The sequence below is a fragment of the Anguilla anguilla genome, chromosome 18 (genome assembly GCF_013347855.1).
Source record: "Anguilla anguilla isolate fAngAng1 chromosome 18, fAngAng1.pri, whole genome shotgun sequence".
Classification (NCBI taxonomy): domain Eukaryota; kingdom Metazoa; phylum Chordata; class Actinopteri; order Anguilliformes; family Anguillidae; genus Anguilla; species Anguilla anguilla.
This window is the reverse complement of record NC_049218.1, coordinates 5,976,024-5,998,371: the sequence shown is the minus strand read 5'-3', so window position 1 is coordinate 5,998,371 and position 22,348 is coordinate 5,976,024. Positions and strand designations below refer to the sequence as shown.

At 48.3% G+C, this 22,348-nt stretch overlaps 1 protein-coding gene across 12 annotated transcripts in view; it reads left to right on the top strand.

The window, feature by feature from the left end:
• Nucleotides 1–22,348, top strand: part of ldb3a (LIM domain binding 3a) — a 63,040-nt gene that overhangs the window by 28,792 nt on the left and 11,900 nt on the right. For 5 of the 12 annotated variants that reach the window (XM_035399420.1, XM_035399419.1, XM_035399423.1 and 2 more), the window contains 5 exons: nucleotides 3,196–3,271; nucleotides 4,320–4,630; nucleotides 11,738–11,904; nucleotides 12,520–12,556; nucleotides 21,326–21,598. In XM_035399420.1, coding sequence (XP_035255311.1) covers nucleotides 3,196–3,271; nucleotides 4,320–4,630; nucleotides 11,738–11,904; nucleotides 12,520–12,556; nucleotides 21,326–21,598 — 864 coding nt within the window. Of the gene's footprint in view, nucleotides 1–3,195; nucleotides 3,272–4,319; nucleotides 4,631–6,554; nucleotides 6,578–8,406; nucleotides 8,608–9,897; nucleotides 9,931–11,737; nucleotides 11,905–12,519; nucleotides 12,557–13,443; nucleotides 14,165–21,325; nucleotides 21,599–22,348 lie in introns of those variants that run through there. The other 7 variants (XM_035399426.1, XM_035399427.1, XM_035399422.1 and 4 more) reach the window with 6 other exon arrangements.

The following is a 22,348-nucleotide window of genomic DNA, read 5'->3' as shown; positions in this document are numbered from 1 at the left end:
AGAAAGGCCTTAAGAAAGGCCATAACTGCTTATGTGGACTTTGGGCTGACCCGTGTCTCGCTCGCCCTGGGACGGCTGTGTCCCGTGGAAACAGCTGGGCCAAATAAAATAAAGTAAAATGACCGGAGGGCCCTACCAGCTTCCCCTGGGTCCCAGAGTCCCAGAGCGGTGCGCCTCTTAAAACATTCCCCTAATCCCCCGGCCGTGAGCGCAGTTCCACTGAGGCTTGCCAGAGATCAAGGGAGGCTTGTGACTGGAGTTCACTCAGCTAATGGGAGGTGAAGAAGCCAAAAAATGGAGTATCCCCCCCTCCAACCCCGCTAACTGCCCCCCCCCCCCCCCACCCCCACCCCCGCACACCACAAGGGCTTATGCATAGCTTGATGGATTAAAAGGGTCATCCTCCCACAATTCATTGCGTGTCAAAGCAGCAACTTTGTGCAAGTGCGACGTTTTTTTACCCTCCCCAATGCGGTTGCAAAATCTAGGAGAAACCTTTCCGCTCAGCCGCTCGACTCAGAAGATAATTTCATTAAGCATCAAATGAGAATATATAATAATAATAATATATATACAAAAAATAGGGCGTCCAGTGATGCGAATGCAAAGACAAGCCGGCACTGGTTTATATAATGCTGAAATACTTTGCAAAGTTTTGTTTAAAATAACAGTCTCTGACTCACAAACGTGCTGCATTACACAGTGAAGAAGCTGAGAGCCAAAATGTGTGTGTGTGTGTGTGTGTGTGTTTTGGACTATTGCTTGTGAACACACTTATAGCAAAAAGATTCCAGTATTATCGAAACCGGTGAGTTTTGGACACCGCATTCAGTCTCACCTTGTGCATCCAGCTGTTCACCCATATTACTGAGTGCAAGAAAACAGTACTGAAAGCAAAGTGTTCAGTGTTGGACACTGTTTCCCTAAGCGACATCTGCTCATGCCTGTGTGTTGCTGATTTTCACATTTTTTTCTGTGAAACAGAGAAACATCTTTGCTATGGTAGCTCTATTCTGGCCTAGCTGTGGTAGCTTGGATATGAAAAAAAACTATTTATTTTTCCTTTAAATGTAATACTGTAATACTGTTAAATGTAATTACTGTCATTGAATTCAAGAAAAACTCTTGTTTTTCATCTGTGACAGTCCCGTGTTCGGTCTCCTCGAAGCCTTTTGTGTGTCACAATGAATGTGCTCAGGGCATAAATCACTGAACTCTTTCCACCTGGATTGTAACTGCAAAAACATGTCTTTGCATTTAATGCCTTGTCCTTTGGCTTTATGTGACAATTCGTAGGTTCAAGGCTGGTTTTCTCCTTTATAAAAACTGCTCTGAGTTGAACACAATAGAACTACAGCTGCGTGTGCTGCTGACAACATTCTTTGTTGCTTCTTTTGTTTCTTCGGGAAATTGCAGTGACCTCAGAAGTGGTCTGAACGTTGCGTTTAGACAACCAGACCATCATCTCTGTCAGATCTGCCTCTGACTGGTTCCTAATCCCGTAGATTAAATGGGTATTTTTACATTCGAAAGGAAGGCATTAAGGCTTTAGAAATGGATTGCCATACAATCAAAGCTTCAAAAACCTATAATTTTTTCATGTAAATATCCAGAATGATTTTCTGCATGAATTTGTTTTCCTTCAATTTGTAAAATGAATTACAAAGGAAGTATGGCTTCTACATTGAATGGAAATGCCACATTTAAATGTTCCTACTATGTTTTAGAGATGTGTTTTCCTCACTTAGAAAATGATTTTTATAGCATTTATTCCTGATTGTTGTCCAGTGTCATTTCTGTTTATATGGATATTGCTTTTTTTATGATTACTACCCATCACATCACTCCCTTAATCAGATTTAAAAAAAACTGATTATCTGTGACAGATTCTTCTTAACAGATTTGTGAAATAAACTGAACAATCTTCACTTTCTTTTTTCCTGTCAAAAAACATCTGCTGTTGCTTCTTTAAAAAAAAAAAAAATTCTCTATTAATTTTGAACGGTTTGTTGAATCGATGATGATTGGTTGGAAAGAAGAATCACATGACGTCTGTGTTTTCTGCCTTTGGCTGGCCTCAAGAGGACATTTAACATGTCTGCCAGGCAAATAGAGACTCAGGATGTGCCAAAGCACCCCCCTGTTACCTTCTGCATCAAACGGTGACCCCCTGGGCTGCTGCATAGCTCACTCTGTGAGTACCGCAGTCACGGATCGAATTCGGCCTGTGGCCCGTGGTGACCGTGGCCGGCAGCCGCACAGGGGCGGCACATAATTGGCTTCTCGTTGCTCAGGGATACGGGAGGGATACAGTCAGTAGGGACATACCAGTGTTCAGGGATATGGGAGGGGTAAAGTCAGCAGGGTTATAACAGTGTTCAGGGATATGGGAGGGATACAGTCAGTAGGGGCATACCGGTGTTCACTGCTCGAGTGAATCCTGCTAGCTGTCCGGGCGTCCGGGGCTAGCTCTCTCTGCGCACGCGTATGATTGGGTCTCCTCCGCCCCTGGTCTGCGCATGCGCGGCTTGCAGCTGCGGTGTGAAAAGAAGCAGCTGGGGCTGGCAGACGCGTGTTTTGGAGGAGAAGAGCAGACTGCCTTCACTCTCCCGTGCCATCAGCAGTGGTCGTATACGAGCACGCGTTGTACATAGTTCGTGAGATAGACGTTCCAGATTCAGGTGCGATTGGAGATGCTAAATTTAGAAATAAAAATTTTAAAAAAACATTGACCCACCAGATCCCGGCCTGTAACTGGGTCGACTTTTTTTTAGCTGTGGGGAAATGGGCCAACAATACAAGCAAGTGGAGCCGTCAGATTATGAATGGCCTTTCATTTTCCCATGAGGCATCCTGAGTAACTTACACTGATTACTTTTTATGCCTCACCTGTTTATACAGTGTGGCTGGTGATTGGACTCAATCCATCAGAGTTAAGGAGCTTACTAACAGTTATACGTACAGAACCGACAGTGAGATCTGCATACAGCGGTACTGCATCAAATGCATATTGGAATTACATCACTAACTCTTTATATGCTGGTAAAATTTTGAGAAAATAAAACACTCCTGCAGACCACAAAACGCTGAACAACAAAGCATGTTTAAACCAAAGCATACAATTGTATTAAAGCACCTCTGGGTTGGTTGTTTGCTGTTATTGGTGTTCATGAGCTGCCCTGTTTTTCCCTGCAGGTCGAAGCGCCCAGTTCCGATGCCCACAGCTATGCCAAGAATCGACACCTCCATGCCTATCATCCCACACCAGATGGTAGGTGCCCCTTTGCCGCAATCCCAAATAACGTGCCCTGTGCCCCCAGCCAGCGAGGCACCTGCCTCGGGCTGCCGTGGAAAACCGTTGTTGGCGCGTGCCGCCATTTTGAAAATCGGTCCACCAGCAGGAGCGTCAACAACTCGTCTCAACCATCTAACCTCGGCTGCCTGCTGGCAGGCCTCCGTGTGATTGGTGGCCAGGGCCACACAGCTCCACTGTAGGTGGGCTCCAATCAGGAGCGGTTATGTTGATGGAACACGGACAGCAATTACCGGGGCGCTCTCTCGACAACGGTTACAAAGACTTTGGAATGCGAGGGCTTCCATGGCGATGTTCCGTTGTTCCGTATCCTGGTTCAGTTTAACGGTCTGTTCCTTTAGCGTGGCGTCAGGGCGCGTAAGTAAGGGCACTGACCTGCTCCTGCAGCCTGGGAGATTGCGTGGAAAGGGGCTCAGTTGAGCTCGTGGTGCAGATGGATGGATTCCAGGTAATCCATTGGGATTTTGGCTCAAACGGCAAACGGCAGTTCAGTAGGAAAACGATAGGTCTGCAGAGCCCAGGGCAAAAGCCCGCAACGCAAACCAGGAGGACCTCGGAGGGGGTCCCCTAAAGGCATCCTGCTATGGGCCTCTTTCCGATAGGACGGAGGTCAGCGCTCGCTTCCGGGAATTTGAGAACAGCTGACGCCCGCAGGACCTCTGAGAGTCACACACGCTCATTGATGAATGCTTTGGCTCTCATTGAGCCTTCCTTTTGCCTTCCCGGTGGCATTATTGGGGTTTGTGAGCTCTTAGCGCCCCCTGGTGGCGCGGAAGCAGAGTGAGACGTCACGCTCCGTCTCAGCAAGGGCATTATCAACTGCTCTAAACTGAAATTTGCGCTCAGCGATATGTCGTTAAAGTCAGTTAATAGTCTTCTACGATTAGACATCCCCATGGATCTTTGCCAGATGTGCTTTCATATAATCTGTTCTATATAATTACCCACTCCCCCCCACCCCCCCAACCCACTTTTCATATGTAATTTTGTTTTTTCCTTTCCGAAGGACCAGTCGTTCAAAATAAATGGCAGCCTCTCGGCCTGCAGTACCTCCTCCGGGGCAATAGGGGCCCCCGGCGAATCAAACTCCTCCTACTTCTACAGTAAGCAAGAGATCAACCAGTCCTGTAAGCTGTCAGTCAGCAGCGGCGCTGGCCCCGCCTCCCCTGCAAAGAGGCTGTCCGGTGCTGGCGAGGCAGAGGACGCCGCGGGCAAGATGGCCCCCGGCCAAAAGAAACAGTATAACAGTCCCATTGGCCTTTACTCCGAAGCAACGCTCAGGGAGATGGCCACGTGGGGCAGAGGTGCCAGTACGGGGTATGTAATGGGCACTCCAGCTTCTAATAGGCACTGACCTTACAGGCACCACTGGGGGCCTTGGCAGCCCCCCCCCCCATTTCACTGGCACCAATCGCGTGGGCATGAGTCACCTTCTACACTGCTGCCCCCCCCTCCTTCTTCTTCACCCCCACTCAACCCCCCCCCCCACCACCACTCTTTTACAGGAAGGTGACAAGAGACCCAGAACCTGCAGTTATTGGTCCGCTGATCCGTATTCTTAGCACGGACGTCTATGTGTTGCCGGGCGATTTCGAGAGGGCTGATTCAGACCCTTGGGGGTGGGGGGGGCAGAGGGGGGGGGGGGGGGGGAATGTGCAAGACAGCAAAGCATTCCGATGGGCCTGTGGCTGCGGGCGACCGTCCCGGGCCTAAATAGCGCTCTTTCAGACCAGGCGAAACGGTGCTGCTGCTTTCTGACGGATCGTTTTATCGGAGAACGGAAGAGCGCTGCTCTGCCTTCCCACCGAGGCGCACTGAGGGCAGAGAGCACTTTGAAAGCCTGCAGCCGGGCCTCAGGGTCGTGAAATCCAGCCGGAAAAAGGAAAAATATCCGTGTTTTTTTTTTTTTGTAGTCATTTCTAATGGATCCTTCAGAAAAAAAAAATTTCTGTTGTTTTGTTCGAGCGTTCGCTTCGAGAATTTTTCTGAAGATCGGAAGGAAAGAAAGAAAGAAAGGAAGAAAAGAATTGAAGAAAGTGGAACGCAGTAAAACGAGGGCAGTGACTTCATGGTGGTTTCGGAGTGGGATGGCGCCCTGGGGTGTTCCCTCATGGGGGGGGGCGGGGGGGGGGGGAGGGTGGTTAGCACTACCCCCCTCGTTGTGGCGGGGGGAGGGCAGCCACCTGTCTCTGCTTTGAGTTTAAATGGATATGGAATGTCCAGTCTCAGGTTCCCGTGCATCCCCACCCAGCCCTGCTCAGTGCATACCTGAGTCCCCCCAAATATCCGTCTCACCGCCCCCGGTGTCCCCCGCCCACCCGCACCCCCACCCCCCCCCACCCCCACCCCAGTCCACTTGGGGAAACCGAGATCCTTCAGAAACCAAAAACGCACATTGAATTTGAAGTTGGGAGTTACATAGTGCATGTGTGGGTTTGCGTTGGCAGAATTACTGTGTTGGTTGTGGGGGGGGGGGAAGTGTGGGTGGGGGTGATTTATCGTGGCTTCGGGGTCGGGGGGGGGGACCACACTGCTGGTGTTGTCCATCATCACCCCCCCCCCCACAGGTCTTCATGCCTTTTAGATCAGGCACAGGTCCCAGTCATATCGCCTGTTTTCTGACTGAGAAAGTGAGCTAAGGACATCAATACGTTCAGCAGGTCGGAGATGACGAAGCACTTTTAAACCGATCTACTCCAACTGTCAACTCAAATCTCATGAAGTGCGGAATCAGTTACAGAACTGGAGTTACAGGAATGGAATTGGAGGCAGTGTAATTTCAACTGAACTGGTATTGAATTTTGAAACACAGCTGTAACTCACAGTTTCGGTATTTGGATGTGGAATAAGATTAGTGGAATTGATTTTCAAAGGGTAGTTCTCTTCCCTGAGTTTTATTTATTTATTTTAGTTTTGCTTTAAGTTTTGGTGTGCAGTGAAGGATATTCTGCATATTTACAGAAGTTTCTAATTACAGCCCCTGGCTGACCAGCTTCTGTTTTAGTTCAATTTCAAACCTGAGATCTTTTTAACGGTTTTCTTTCATGCAGTGCAGCTTGTGTCCAGATGACAAACTTCAGAGGAAGAGGAAGGGGCTCTGGGCCGTCCTACTTGCCTTTACCTTGTTAACCATTCTCTCTCTCTCTCTCTCTCTCTCTCTCTCTCTCTCTATACCTTTCTCTTTCTTTCACACCTTCATTCTCTCTCTGTTTCGCTCTCTGTTTCTTTTCTGCTGACGCAGGTCATTACCAGCTCGACCGCCAAGTTAGTACCGGCTCCTGAGTGTGGTGTGTGTGTCGCTCCTGAGTGTTTCTGTGTGTCGCTCCTGAGTGTGGTGTGTGTGTCGCTCCTGAGTGTGGTGTGTGTCGCTCCTGAGTGTGGTGTGTGTGTCGCTCCTGAGTGTGGTGTGTGTCGCTCCTGAGTGTGGTGTGTGTGTCGCTCCTGAGTGTGGTGTGTGTCGCTCCTGAGCGTGGTGACGCATGGTGTCTTAAAGTAGTTTTGTGGTCATGCTTCGTGTCCATTCTCGTTAGTCAAGCTTTACAGTTAAATGCCCACAATCTCTGTCAAACAGATTTATGCACGTCTTTTTCTTTATAGAATGATTGATAAAGCTTTATATGCATGTGGTTGCAAATCAAAATCACATTGAATGTGTGTGCATATAAACTGATAAATCCATACCTGCATCTCTGTCTGTGCGTCTAGAAATAGCATAGTCACATGAATAAATAAAATGAATGATCTACATGTTACAATTTTCTATTTAATTACACGGGAAGTGGGGGCATTTAAAGTAAAGCTCCGTTGTGTTCTTTTATTTGGTAGCTGCCCCGTGAGTGAACGTCGTTCTCACAAATCCACCGTTGCCGCGATGTTCACAAGTTTAGTCCGCGGTTTTTTGCCGCGGTTTTTTGCCGTATCGTCGGCGTCAGCCCCGCTCTCCCCCGTAAAAAAAAAAAAAGCGCGCTGAGAAAGCCTCACCTTTCAGTCGCCGTAGATCACGCAGCGCGTTGTGCTCCTCCGGGAAAGGTCTCTCCTTTTTAACTGCCGCTTGTTAAACCGCCCCCCCCCCCCCCTTTGTGGACAGAGAATGCGGTTGCCGTGGTTTCCGGTGTTTTGATCGTCCGAACAATGGAAGTGCATGCGGAGTGTTTGCCTGCGTTGTGAGGAGCGATGGCGGCGTGGCGTTGGGAACCGCTGGAGTGTTGTGCAGAAGCCGTTTCTTTTTTTTTTCCGTTTTCCCTGACTGATGTGGCCGTTCGTGGCATTTGGTGATTTGGTGTGTGTGTAATAAAATATGTAAGCTTTTGTATGCATTGATGCAAAACAGTCCTGGGAGTTTGCCAGCTATAGTTTCCTTGTGATCACTTTATTTTTACCCCCCGCCTCTTATTTTATATTTTAAAATGAGAAAAAACGTGTAATGTTTTGTTTTGATCACTCTGAAATGATCGCCCTTAAAAAAAAAAAAAAAATTCTATCATTGATTAAAACAGGCGATCAGCAGGTGAACGGGATTATGAAAAGTTCCCTGTGTGTTTCCCCCGATTGACCGTTTTATTTTGGGGTAACTTGTAAACCTCCCAGATGGCTTTAGAAGGTTAGCAGTATTTTGTAAGGAAACCTGAGCATTATGAATGGCTGGTAATCCTATAGGGAAGATGTCTTAGCCCAGCTCAAGCTGTAAGTAGAAACCGAGTACAGGTTTGCTGGCCAAAACCACACGTCACTCATCCCTATCTCCCCCTCACTGCCAAACCTCTAAACCCTGGCTCTCAAAATGTCTTCATTTTCTCTTATTTCCCTCTCTCTCTCATTCTCTATCTGTCTGTCTGTCTGTCTGTCTCTCGCTCTCTCTGTCTCTTTCTGTTTCTCTTGCTCTCTCTCTGTCTTGCTGTCTCTCCCTCTCTTTCCCTCTGTCTCTCTCTCGCTCTCTCTGTCTCATTCTCTCGCTCTCTCTTTTTCTGTCTTGCTCTCTCTCCCTCTCCCTTTCTCTCCCTTTCTCTCTCTTTCTCTCTCTCTCTCTCGGCCCCTCACGGACAAAACCCCCCCCCACCTCCCCCCCACCCCCCGTCCTCCCACGCCACCGACAGCACTGAGTACGTCCCCAGCTTCAACCCCAATGTGCTGAAGGACTCCGCCCTCTCCACGCACAAGCCAATCGAGGTCAAGGGACCCGGCGGCAAGGCCACCATAATCCACGCCCAGTACAACACGCCCATTAGCATGTACTCCCAGGACGCCATCATGGACGCCATTGCTGGCCAGACCCAGGCCAGGGGCAATGAGTCCAGGTAAGACAGCTCCACCCCCCCCCCCCCCTCCCCCTCTTAACCCCTGCATGACCTTGCCGCACCCCTCGCCGCTGGCCGCGCTAAGCTGGACAGGAGCAAGGCCGCTCTGTGCTGGGGAAAGCTGAAAGACTCACAGGGGCGTTCCTATAACTGCCAAAATTACTTTTGTTTTTTTTTTGTTGTTTTTTTTTTCTTATTTCAAATACGTGTCACAGACACCCACAGCGTTCATCAGGATGGGCTGTTTTGTTTATTGAGTTGGGTTTTTTCTGTCGTGCGTCGTGGTTTGAGGCAGAGTGGGAGTCACCTGTCTGTCTGCTCCTCGGTGTCGAGCCGAGCCGAGCCGAGCCGAGCCGAGCCGAGCCGAGCCGAGCCGAGCCGAGCTGTAGGTGGCTGTACGGTGGAAGGGAGGAGGAGGAAGGTTCTCCTTTGGCATTGGTGAACGAAGGTCAATGCAGAGTGGTGCGTGGGGGGGGGGGGGGGTGGTTGGGTTGGGCGTGGCCACACGCCAGTTCTCTAAAGAGTGCGGAAACCCACCGCGGAATCCCACTGATGTCCAAACCTCTCTTTCGTTCATTTATTCTACTCATTCATCCATCCATCATTGGGATTAAACAGGAATGTTCAAACGTGAACGCATCACTCATAGCTGTCCAACACTTGGGTACACATCTGTACACATCTGCACGCCAGCGATCTGACAGTAACACTCGTGACTTCCTGCTTTATGCCATCGTCAGATGAAGTCATTATCCTGAAAGGCGACTTTTGTCTGGTCTAGGTCAACGCACACTTTCAAACTTTTCCAATTGTATAGCGTTACATTTTGGTATTTAGCCGATGTGCTCGTCCAAAGCGATCAACAAAAGTGTGTATATAAAGGTTCTGGCAACGAGAAGATGTAGTGCCTTAAGGAAACATGGAAATGCATGTACAGTAATGTCACCAACATGTATAGATATGTATGTTTGAAGGTATGGAATGTCTGAAAGCACGGACAAGACATAAGCGGTTACAGACCGTTTATTTTTTGTTTTGGAGTGGGGGGGGGGGGAGGGGATTTGTGTGTTAAAGAGATTGTCTCAGTCAGATGGAGGGATATCTGGCTATGGACCGAGAGCTTCCAACGCTGCCGTGCGTGCAGGGTTATGTGCTTACTTTTGCTTCTCTCACCTCTTCCACAACCAACCGCCAATCCACACTGTGCCATCCCATCCCCTGCCCTGCTGCTTGTCCCCTCCCCCTTCTCCGTGGCCCCGCCCCCCCATGCTGATCACGTGACTTCCTCAGCGGTGAAGCTCCTCCCACTGGCTCTCCCTTGGCGTAAGTAGACTTGACTGTTTTCCTGGACGTGCGGGGCCCAACCCTAGCCTGCGTCTCCGTCGGTCTCCCCTACAGCCCTGCTTGTTCACACACGCACCCCCCTCCCCCCCCCAGCCCCCACCCCCCCTCTCCCATCCCAACAAAACATAGTCCTCTGCTAACATCGCCACCCTGTGGCCGTCTGTGGAAATGGGCCTGTCTGCCATGAGATTCATTGTTGGTGTACAGAAGTGTGCCTGGATTTGAGTTGAGGTGACTGGTGTTTGCCTCGTCCCTGTGCCCCAATGCAGTGATGACATCACAGAGTACAGAGCGCAGGTCCGTTAAAGCATTAAGTCCGGGCAGATGTTTGCACTCTGTGGAAAGTTTACCACTTTGGTACAGCTGTTCAGAAATAATGCTGAGACAGTTTTGCTGAAGACTGCTGTGGTTACCGTTTTACTTGTGGACTGGAAACATTGCATATTTTTTCACTAACCTGCAAAATGAGGCCCGATAGCCCAATACTGTTGTGCTGTGGGCACATGAGGGAGCCTCTGACTCTTCATAGCCACCTCAGAAGATTTTGGGTTGAAGTCAGAAGGGTCCAGAGCTTCTGCATCTACCCGCTTTGTATCCAGTTGCTCTCACTCCAGTTTGCATTTCCCGTGTGAAATATAACCTGAAAAATAAGTGGGTCTACTCCCTGGAGCTGGACGATCATTCACAGAGGTTCTCTGGACCTCCTGTGAAGATCAGTTTTGATGCTTGACCAGTATTTCATGCAGGATGGCTGATTGAGGTTATTCCTCTCTGTGGAATTTTGTTACTGTATGTGATGGTATTTAATTTATTGCCAAGAACCATAAATGCTGTATGTTTGTGGTACCTCATGGGCTTTTGAAGTAAAAAAACCTTTTTGCGGCAAACCTTTGACCAAACATCCCCGGGCAGATGAGCTAAAAAAAAATATATCAGGAGAGAAAGCTGGGAGAGTTCGCTGTATCATTCTGCCTTTTGCCTCCATCAAAATCAAAATATTCATCCACTGTACTAAGAGTTCATTAAAGCAGCCATATTTCTCACTAGACCAGTTCTGCACAATATACCAAGAACCAATGCGGGTAAAAAAAAAAAAAAACTCAATCCTGTAGATGTTCTGAGATGAGTCACCCTCCTGTTAAAGATGTGTGTGTGTGTGTGTGTGTGTGTGTGTGAGTGCCTGCTTGCGTGCGTGTGTGTGTGTGTGTGTGAGTGCCTTTAATTTCAGCTTTATTTTTGAAGCCTTTATGGAATTAAACATGTGGATGTAGGTATTTTCAGGCCTTGTAAAAAGGAAAAGAATTAACAAACTGATTAACTGAGCTTTGGGTTTAAATTATTTAGCTTCCCCCCCCCCCCCCCCCCCCCCGTTCACCTACCTTAAACTAAACTGTCTGGAAAATGACTAATGGGTGTATGGTTTTCCACTGAGCTGCCTCAGTTACACTGACCGTGGACAGGAATGAGCGCTCCAGCCCCTAACCTACAGCTCCTTTCAATGCTGAGAAACGTTCGTTAGCCTCTCCGGTTGACGACGAACCTCACGAACTGACGGAAGGGTTCCGGAGGAGAGGAGGGTTCCGGAATCCTAGCGGTAAAGGGGGAGGGAGAGGGGAGGGTGAGGGGCGGAGCTGCAGTGGCACGGGGAGTGACAACCCTACTGTGGGACCCCTCCCCCAAACGCCCCCCCCTCCCCCCCTCCCCCCTCCCCCCCCCCGCACCCCGCGAGCGTGAGCGTGAGGCGTGGGCTGATGACGCCATTGGGGCTCTCTCTGTGGTTTCGCAGTACGCTCCCCATTAAGGAGCCTCTCGTAGACAGTGCCTCCCCAGTCTATCAGGCCGTGATCAAGACCGAGGACCAGGACTTCGAGCTCTCGGACTGCGCCCGCCGCGCCGCCCACCTGCAGTCCAAGTCCTTCCGCCTCCTCGCCCACATGACGGGCACCGAGTACAGTGAGTGCTGCCCCTCCCCCCTCGCCCCCCCCCCCCCCCCCCCCCCCCCCCCGCTTCGCCTTTACCCCTCCCCCCTGCCCGCTCGCCCAACCCCGCTTCGCCTTTCCCCCTCCCCCCTGCCCGCTCGCCCCCCCCCGCTTCGCCTTTCCCCCTCCCCCCCTGCCCGCTCGCCCCCCCCCGCTTCGCCTTTCCCCCTCCCCCCTCCCCCCTCGCCCCCCCCCCCCCGCTTCGCCTTTCCCCCTCCCCCCTGCCCGCTCGCCCAACCCCTGCATACAGCTCAGGCCTGCAGTATCCAGGACCAAAACTTCTATAATGACCACAAACACATTTACCATTTACCACATTTCATATATTTTTATATGCTATTTAGAACTGTTAATAAGTAATAACGTTACATGTAAACATACATACATGAAGTATGCATACTGTAGTAAGGAAAACACATCTCATTCCCATTGTTATATCACCAATATCACCATTAGATCATCCTAATGAATTTGAATCAAGCTGAAAATAAGTTCTCACAATCAACAATGTCGTGAACAAATATGAAATGAATGTCTTTTTTTCATCTGCTTACGGGCTTTTCCCCCTTTATCTTTTTCTCTTTTTCAGTGCAAGACCCAGATGAGGAAGCTCTGAGGAGATCCAGGTAGGCAGCTAGCAGCAGCTACGGTGGCCTCATAGGGACACACGATATGTACACACACTAGGCTCAGGGCCAAGTTTCACTGGCTTCAAATGGGATGGAGCTGTGGGTGGAGGAGGCCTCTGGGGGGTACCCCTGTCTACAGGCCTCAGGCTCACCCCACTTCTGTCATCACCGTAAAAAAAAAAGTTGGAATGTGATTCTTGGTGCGTAGGACTGGAGTGAGGGGTGAATTGGGGTATCAAAGGCATTTTGGTCCCTCTCGCACAGGCCTGTCCTGCCCCTCCGACAGCCGTAACAAGCTTGGCGAGGCCTGGAACTGTCCATTGGCCCGTCGCTGTTCGTTAATATCACACGCGGAATGCTAACGTCGCACACACCGATCGCTAGCTTCGCACACAGGATGCTAACATCACACACTGTCCGCTAGCATCATACAAAGAATGATAACATCAGCTTGCAGAGCTAATTTGTTTTCTCACAGTGAACATGAACTTGTTCCATCTTTCATCACATTAATTGACAGTCCAAATGGAAACTCTCATTATTGTTAAAGAGCTTTTTTTAATGGTTTGAACCAAAGGTGAACCACACAAGTTGAGGACACACAAACACACACAGAGAAAATGGCCGCCGGTCGGCCGCTCGGACCTGAGGCTGAGCGCGCGAACGCGTCGCTCCAGCATTTCTTACGGCTGTCGCTGAGGCGTTCGGGGCGTCGTTTCTGAGGGGGGGGCCCAAAAAGCACCCTCGACACTCACCGACCCCACGCGGTTTCTACGGCAGGGGAGGCGAGGCCGCGGTCCCTAACCCCGTCTTTCTCTCCCCCCTCTTGTTTTTTCCTCTCTTTCTTCCTCCCCCTTTCCTCTCTCTCTGTCTTCACGCCGCAGGGAAATGTTTGAGTCGGAAGCTAAAGGCCCGCGCTTTGCTAAACTGAGAAACTGGCACCACGGCCTGTCGGCACAGACCCTTAACATAGCCGACCACGAGCAGTAGGCAAACGAACTAGCGCTAGCCAAGGGCAGAGCAGAAGTGGGTGAGGTGCGAGGGAGAGAGTATTTAGCGATTGGAATGTGATTAGAGTAGTGGTAGAATAGCTCATGAGTTGACACGGAGAGCTTCCTTGTTTTTGTCCTCGTTGTTCACGGTTACGCGCCGTGTTTTTCCGAACGCGTGTCCTTCCGCCTTCGTCGTGTAGTTCAGAGGCTTTTCTCCTTTTTCTTTTTTTTTTTTCTTCTGTTTTATGTTTTTCTTCCCTTTTTTTCTGGCTGTACTAACTGAGCCTAAATCTAAAGTCATTGTTGCTGGACAAAAAAAAAAAGAGTTGTATTTTCCCTGTAAAATGTAATGAAAAATAATTATTAGAAATGTGAATAAATGCTTTACCACTTTAAACCAAACAAACCAGAAGAAAGACTTGTCAGTCCTTTCCTATATTAGCTGTTAGAATATACCCTGAAGTGAATGACTTGGGTCTGTAAGAAAGCTTTGGTGCTAAACCTTGGCACTGGGTCAGAGAGTATGGGGCCGGTAAAGTTAATAAGCGCTGATTTTAGATCGCTCTGCAGCTCTGGGGACCTGTAAAAATCCCAATTACCGCTCGTCTCTTAATTGCAGAACTGCAGAATTTTATAAAAGATTAACACTGAAACGATAGAAACGTGTCGTTCCAAAACACTTTTCTTTTGTGGGTAATCGGCCGATTGCACAGAACTCTCGAGACTTTGCACGTGAGCCCCCCTTCGTTCTTTGGAAGGATCTTGTGGTGGACAGAGCAGAGCTTACTCGCCCGGAGAGAGAGTGAGGAATCTGAGAATCGAGGAGGACCCCTTTGTCCCCAAGAAGGGAAAGTGCCGTGGATTAGCTATGCTGTGCCTGTGTCTGCGTTAATTAGCAACAAGCCAGCATCGCCACTCTGTGAGACGCTCATCTTTTTAAAAAGATTTAAGGATAGAAGGATACAGCCTTGGGCTGCAGCCCGATGGCTTGTTGCTTGGAGCAAGGTGGCGGTTTTCACGCTGGCAACCGATTGGCTTTCACTCTTCGCTCCAGTTGCCCTTGGAGAGGGGATTGCGCAATCGCGATTTCCCTGTTCGCCAACTCTTGTAGCCAGTGAGCCGTCGCCTTTTAGCAAACAATGGCCCTTTTTTTCCCTCTCTCAAAGAGACAGAGAGAGAGAGAGAGGGACCGGGTTACTCACCAATTCAGATGTGGAATTTCGAGGTTAATGCCTCTCCTAACGCACTTCTCATTTCAAAAGCGTTCCCTCACCCTGGCGCCCTTCTGAGTCTAAAAAGGATGCTCGAACTTAGAGGGACAGAACAAGCCCTCTGTCGCGGTTATGTCACCAAACCCTGTAGGTCTTGTAGGTCTTGTAGGTCGTGTTCTCGCAGGCTGCGAAGATGCACCTCGCTGTCAGTGACGTTGTTTGGTAGCTGAAAAGGGAAGCCTTGACACGCATCTCTAAATAATAATGCCGCAGGTTCAATCAGACCTCTCGTCGTCTTCTGCGAAGCACAGGTTTTGCCAGTAGGAGCTATTCTTCCATGCGGCCATGACATTTTGTCACGCGTTTTGTGGGCGCCCATTTTGTTAGCACGGTGACGAAGTCGTGCGGAATGCGGAACAGGTTGGCGTTTGCCCCGTCCGTCAAGGGCAGTGCTTTGATCTCCTCCTCAAACGCATTTTTATTTAATGTCTTTACTGAAGCAAAAGGGGGGTCTTGAGTGAGGTCTCCTTTCATTCGAAGGAGTAAGCTACGGCGTTTGTCGAGTCTGTGATGTCAAGTCGCCTCTCTGGCGCCCCGTAGTGGAGGCTGATGTAGTCGCAGGTGCTGAATGGCCTTCCACTCCATTCCATTTAAGATGTGCAGTCAGTCAGTTTTTTTTCTTGCGTTTAAAGTGCTCGTTAAGTCACGCGATAAAGACGTACGCTCCAAATTTTTAAAAACAGGCAGATTGATCGAGGTGACGTGTGTCGTTTCTAAAACGAGAGCAACTGGAGGTCACGGCATGTCTGCTCTGGCACTGAAAGTTCACTTCTGATTGGCAGGCAGCACCAACCACCGGTTAAAATGCATAAACTACTACACGCTACTTACACACGTGCTACTTTTAACGCTTCAGAGCTTTCCATCCATAACCCATTCATTTCCTCTACAAGCCAGTTAAGCGAAGCCAAAGTATCAGCTGACTTCAGTAGTTTAGAACAGCTAGATTAAATAACGGCTCTACCTATTAGCCATGATAAGTATCAGTTCGTTTATTGTTAAATTTGTCATTTAAATGAGAAAAAATGTTTTTTTTTAACAAAAAAAAACTAAAATAATTATCATACGTAATCTTGTGATAGTGTACATTTAATGTGGTTATGTGTCAGAATAGGTTACAAAAAAATTGGTCGAAAGATTTATTGCGTAAAATAAATAAATAAAATAAATAAATGTAAATTATGTACGAAGCTAAGGTTTTGTGCCTCTGAGCGGAGGATGCGTGGGGTGGGCATCCGGCCTATAGACCCCTCACGAACGTTTGAAGTGTTAGTCAGCCCGGAGTGATGTAATCAGTGATGGCAGAACAGGATGAGGGGTTGAAGAAAAGGACAGAGGAAGACTCACTGCCATCACTCTATCTCCACAAGGGGAGGGAAATAAGAAAAAGAAAGAAAGAAAGAAATAAAGAAAGAAAGAATAACAAGCAGAAACAAGAAAAAAAAAGTGGAATTCAAACTGGAAGTAGTGAAAAGATCTGAGAAGGTAATTCTGCTTGTCTGCTTCTGACATAGGCGATCGTTGTGTTATGCCTGCTGTGGGCTGATCTGTATGGATTGATTACTTTTTCCGATGGACCCACTACTAACCGCTATCTTCCTCGTATCTTGTTTCCATAACCCAACCACTCTGCCCCTTCCCCTTTCCATCTACTCTGGGAAAGACACCCATCTCACAACCCCACCCCCACGCTGCCTGCATGCAATGCATTCTGGGAAGAGAGTGTGAGTGTGCTGATGTGCTTGTAACTAAGGGCAGCAAACCCCCGCCCCCCCCCCGCCTCTTTCCCCTCTCTCCCTTCATCCCTCCTTTTCAAAGAGAGCAGCCGCTTCCCCCCACGCGCCACGCCCTTCCGATCCGTCGCTTTTTTTTTGCTTCTAAAACCTTTTTTTGTTGTTGGACACACTCCCCAAAAAAACAATAAAAGAAAAATAAAAATAAGACAAAAGCAATCGATTACGAAACGTGACGTACCACCACATCTCTGCGAGCGGTTCCTCCTTCTCTTAAGAAACTCTGAGCACAGGACCGCCAGTATCTGACAGTGAGCATTGACTGGCAGGCCTCCATTTTGCGTGGGAACGTTTAGGGAACATTGCGTGGATGTTTAGGAGATGTTGTAGATGGGTTGCTGCCAGGGCCGTCACTAGTGGAGTGAATGGTGGTGACAATTCTGTTGGAGCTAAAAGAATTATGATTTATGAAAAAAGGGGGGCCCAGAGCAATATTCTTTCAGGGTGCCCAGAATTCCTAGCTACGCCCCTGGCTGCATCTGTTGTTGGGCAGACTTTGGGCTGGCCTTTGCTTAGCTCTTCAGGGTGGCCCAAGGGGCTCTGTATGACTTAGCAGGGTCTGAGTTAGCTGTGTATTTGTGCTAGTGTGTGACATTCCTGTTTTGTCAGTTGGTTTGGTTAGTGTGGCTCACTGTTGGATGTGTGGCCTATTTCACTTGCCACCTTGTAAGGGTCTTGATTATATTTTCTACATTATTTTTCTGACTGGCTGTTATACAGTATATATAAAATGCTCTGTGGCTATTGAACATTGTGCACTCCCAAAATTTAAGACAACTGCGATAAGATTGCACAAGACGTGAAAGGAATTCGTATTTTCTCTTTGATAGTGAGAGAAGGTGTATGGCACACTTACTGGGATGCCGTAGTGAGTTGTGCTTTTTAGAATCTGTGAGGGTCATGAACTCTTTGGGGAAGGGCTGTGCCAATGGCCTTCTGAGTACTACTGGGGCTGGTGTTCTGGTGTTCTGGTGTATGTGTGTGTGTGTGTGTGTGTGTCCCTCCAGTCGCTGTGTGTGTGTGTGTGTTCCTCCAGTCGCTCTGTGTGCACCATGCTCTTTCTCTTAATATCCATGCTCTTTGTTGCTCTCCTTCACATTCAGCTCTCACTATGCTTGTATTAACCTGTCTGGCTCCTCCCCCTCCCCTTAAGCCACTCCCCTCTCCCTCCCCACTATTGCTCAACTAACAGCCAGTAAGCTTTGCTGAACATTTTCTTTAAGACTGTTGAGCAGGAATGACATGAATCCCATGTGTCGTGGCAGGAGTTACTGTGGTTTAGCAGAACAAAGTCACCTGCCATTGGGCACTCAGGTGTCTTAGGTGTAGCACTCAGGTGTAGAGTCTCAGGTGTAACGCTCAGGTGTAGAGCTCAGGTGTAGAGTCTCAGGTTTAGTGCTCATTTCCTGCCACACTGAGCTCGCCGTGGAATCATGAGTCCAGCGGTGTGAGCGGCCAATGCCGATTCATGCTCAGCAACATTCTAACGGCTCCAGAAAGGAGTAGCGTTAGCTTTAGCCTTAGCCGCCTGTCGCCCCTCGTTGCCTCTGACAGGCGCTTCTTGTCTCTCTTTCCTCGCTTACGCGTCGTTGAGCGGCGTCCATGTCGTTCCATCGTGTGTGCGTGCTGTGGTCTCCAACACTTCCTGTCCTGCTCCCTCCACTTCCTCTGTCTTTGTGAGCTCTTTGCCAAGTTTCTAGCTCAACTGTGGCTGTACTAACCCTGTATTCTGTACTGGAAGAGGACAGTTTCTTTATGTTTTTAAGCATACCAAACAGAGGTTTCCAGCAGGGGGCGCTGCAGGTGTCAGTTGTCAGTTAAGCCAATGCCGTGGGCCTTACGTAGTATTCTCACTCACTTTCCTTGCCTCCTCCCTTATGAACCCCCCCCCAGCCCTAACCCCCTTCCCCACCACCCTGATATTTCAACAAACCTTCCCTGTTGCAGTGGCTGACAAAGAGAGAAATGGCGTCTTTTGACCTAAAAACAAATCTGAGCTACAATTCCTGAAAAGTATAGACCAATAAAGTAGAAAAATAAAAACATGGATGCGAGGTGCACTCCAAAATATCTTTTCAAATTTCCCATTCTCTCCCTTGTCCCTCAAAACCAACCAACTTCCTCTTTCTTTCTTTCTTTCTTTCTCTATCTTTCTTCCTCTGAATGTTTTTGACCTGAGCTACAAGAGGTTGGCTTTCAAATCATAAAGATAATTGACTTTTGGTTATGGTTATTTTCTCTGTGTATGGTTATTTAGCCATGTTTTACATTGTTTTAATGATCTCATTAGATCACACATTTTTCTACTAAAGGGCACTTCTCACAGTGGTACATGGTAAAACACCGGTCTTACATACTGCCATGTAGATGCAAACCAAGGTAACTCATTGTCATAGTTCTTTGGAGGACATGACCTGCTTTGTTAAAATTACAGTCATACTTTGAATTTTGAATTTTGTCAGACAACCTCACCTGTACTCAGAAATCCTTCTGTGCCTCTGTGGAATGTGTGTGTGTGGATGTGTGTGTGTGTGTGTGTGTGTTGAAGTGTATGGTGTGGTGTGAATCAAGAAGCGTGTGTAGCAATGATCTAGTATGCAATTGAATTATACAAAACATAAAAGAGAAGTATAAAACAATTTCTCAGTGTAAAGCATTTTGAAATTGTATTTGGTATTTTACATAAACCAGTGTATTCCACCTGCCTGTTCAAGTGCTTGTAGCCCATTGAGTTATATTGGCACTAATAGAGCTGCCCACTTGCTTGACTGGTTTACTCACCACTGGTTTAGCAGTACGCGCTAGGCACAAGCCACAAGGTGGAGCCTGTGATAGCTACATGTAGTTACCATTTTCCTGTAGCTCATAAACAAAGGAGCATAAAATATCTCCTGTTGAATACAGGATCAGCAGAATCAGCAGAAGCTAAGATTGACTGAAAGATTGATTAAGTGGTGTTGTGTGTGCTTGGGAGGCTGTGTTTTGTCCTGTTTTTTTTGGGGTTTTTTTGGGTACCCAGTCTCTGAATTGGCCTTCTCCCTGTCCGCTGTCAGTCATACTCAAGGTGCCTCCCCTCCCCTGCCAAATCACCACGTGTGCGTGCCCAAACCACCATGTGTGCGTGCCAAACCACCACGTGTGCGTGCCCAAACCACCACGTGTGCGTGCCCAAACCACCACGTGTGCGTGCCAAACCACCACGTGTGCGTTCCAAAACCACCACCTAAACACGCTAACTTCATGGGTTTGACACAGAAACCAGAGACCTCCATTCCTTGGCTGTTACTGTCCCTTTTTGCTACAGTGGCATTTCAGGCCCTGACCACTCTCGCCCCATGTGGTGGGGGAGGCGGTTCCAAATTCAGCTGCACCTGTTTGAGCTGTTGCTGTTTTGAAACAATTAAGAACTAAGAACTGCTTAAAAGTCCCCCCCCCCCCCCCCCCCCCCACATTTTGGAAATATGGTTTATTCCAAAGTGTTTGATCAGACAGGAGTGGAGGTCCTGGTGTTTTGGGAGGGACAGACAGTCACTAGGCCCGCTGCTGCTAGGTGCCTGCCCCGCCCCCCCCCCCCCCTCCTCTCGACTTGGTCTCCTCCGACGGTCCTCCGCATTCCAATACCAAAAGAAGAAACCGAAAGATTTGAGTCGGGCAAAAAGCCGCCATCTCCAAGAACTCAAGAGGTCAAACTCCAATTCAACCCTCAGCCTTGATGTAAACCCCCAAACGATGGAGGAGAACTATTGCGATGAATTATTTATCAGTCTGGCTCACGGTGACGGTTTTGTTCTGCTCTTTTCGGAACACACGGGGCCTGACGTTGTGGTCTGTTGGTTCTTGGTATATGCTGTGTTTAACCCTTTCCTCTGACAGGTACCAGAAAAAAAAAACCCAACCGAGGCTCGGTCCGCACCCGCTCCCTTTACCACACCCGCTATTTTATCAATCAGTGCGCGGGGCTAGCAGATGAAGTATAAGCAGATGGGATCTTTCACATTTCTCATAGTCAATGCCTCACTGTGTGAGTTCGCCCCCCCCCCCCCCCATTGTTCCTCTGCATCCTCTGGCCTAAGGACGTGATTGGTTAAAGCTCTTTCCTGCCGAGACACCACCAGTTAAATAGACCCTCAGTGCGAAATCGATTCCTCGGTAGCCGAAAGACCAGCAGTTTCCAATTAACGGGAAAATAGAACGCGACAGGGACTGCCAGTCCTCTCCTGCAACTTGTGTAATCGATTGGCCTGCAAACTTTTCTGTTAGACTGAGGCTGTGTCAGTAATGTGTTGGATTTTCTCTCTCCGCCACCCTCCCCTCGACATAGATGCTGTCCGAGAATTTTAAATCGTCCACATGTGCCCCGCCCTCAAACCTGCCCTGTAGTTGTGAAAGAACTTCATTGAGGAATTAGGATCTGTGTGTTTCTATGAATATCCTTGCATTGGGTTGCCTGATATCAAAGCACTACTGTCTGTTTGTTTTTGTTTTTTTGCATGTAAATGAATGAAATGTCTTGCCCTAGCTCCTCAGAGAACTTTTAACTATGTATGTTTGTATGTGTGTATATATATATATATAGGTAAATATATACACACACACACACATATATATACAGTATGTATGTATGTACAGACACACACACATTTCTGTGCCTGTTGGATCTGTATATATTCTGACCTGTTCTTTTCATTGCAACCTAACCCTCTTATCTAGTACCCCTACTGAGCATGCTCCAGTCTCCACAAGCCCCACACCCACTGCTCTGCCTGTTACTGCTGATGCTGTTGCTGCTGATGCCGCTGTTGCTGCTGATGCCACTGATGATGCTGCTGCTGCTGATGGTGCTCATGGTGCTGATGCTGGTGCTGCTTCAGCCAATGAACACGCCCCCGAGCCGCAGACCCTAGCCAATCAGGCGCCACCGTCTCCTCCCGCTGCCCTGGCTTCTTCCCCGGAGCCTGCTCCCGTAGCCCCCGCCCCGGAGAGGTAATGGCTGTGTGGATTGGTTTAGGGCCGGTTTTGGATCCTGTCAATCACCCAGGAGTCACACTGTGTATGTATATATATATGTATTTATATATATATGTATATGGGATGGCCTCCCCTGGTCCTGGGGTCCAGGACTGGTTTTTGTCTTCATCATAAATACAGCAACCACTTAGACCAAAGAAACCAGGTGAGGTGAGTTTAACCTGCTTTAATTGATCAATTAAGTGCAGAGTAAAAACACAAACGCTGCAGCTCTCCAGGACCTGGGTGGGCCATCCCTGATATACAGTATGTGTCTTGGTTTTTATTTTGGTGTGTGTATTATCTGCCCATTCGGCATTTTTGTGTTAGTTTGGTGTGACATCGTCCGTACTGTTTGCCATGTGAGGTTTGTCAGTGTCTGCTGTGTTGTTTTGGGAATTGGCATTTTTCAATTCTTGTCCCTATTTTAAAAGCAGTTTGAAGGTTAATACAGCCTTCATTTTGATTAGGGGGTGCATACCTGATGTATACCTGCCCACAAACACCTTGTGGGTGACGTCATCCCAGCATATTATCATTGACTGGGTTTGGCTGTGTAGTTCAATACCTAAAAAGCTTCCACAATATACAGGTTTTAATCAATCTTGCACAAAAACCAAACTTGCTTTCGACTACTTATAATGTATATAATTTAAACGATTTTATAAATGAAACTGATCGATCACCCTAAATAAAAATTGCTGTAGTCAAAATTGTTAGTTGATT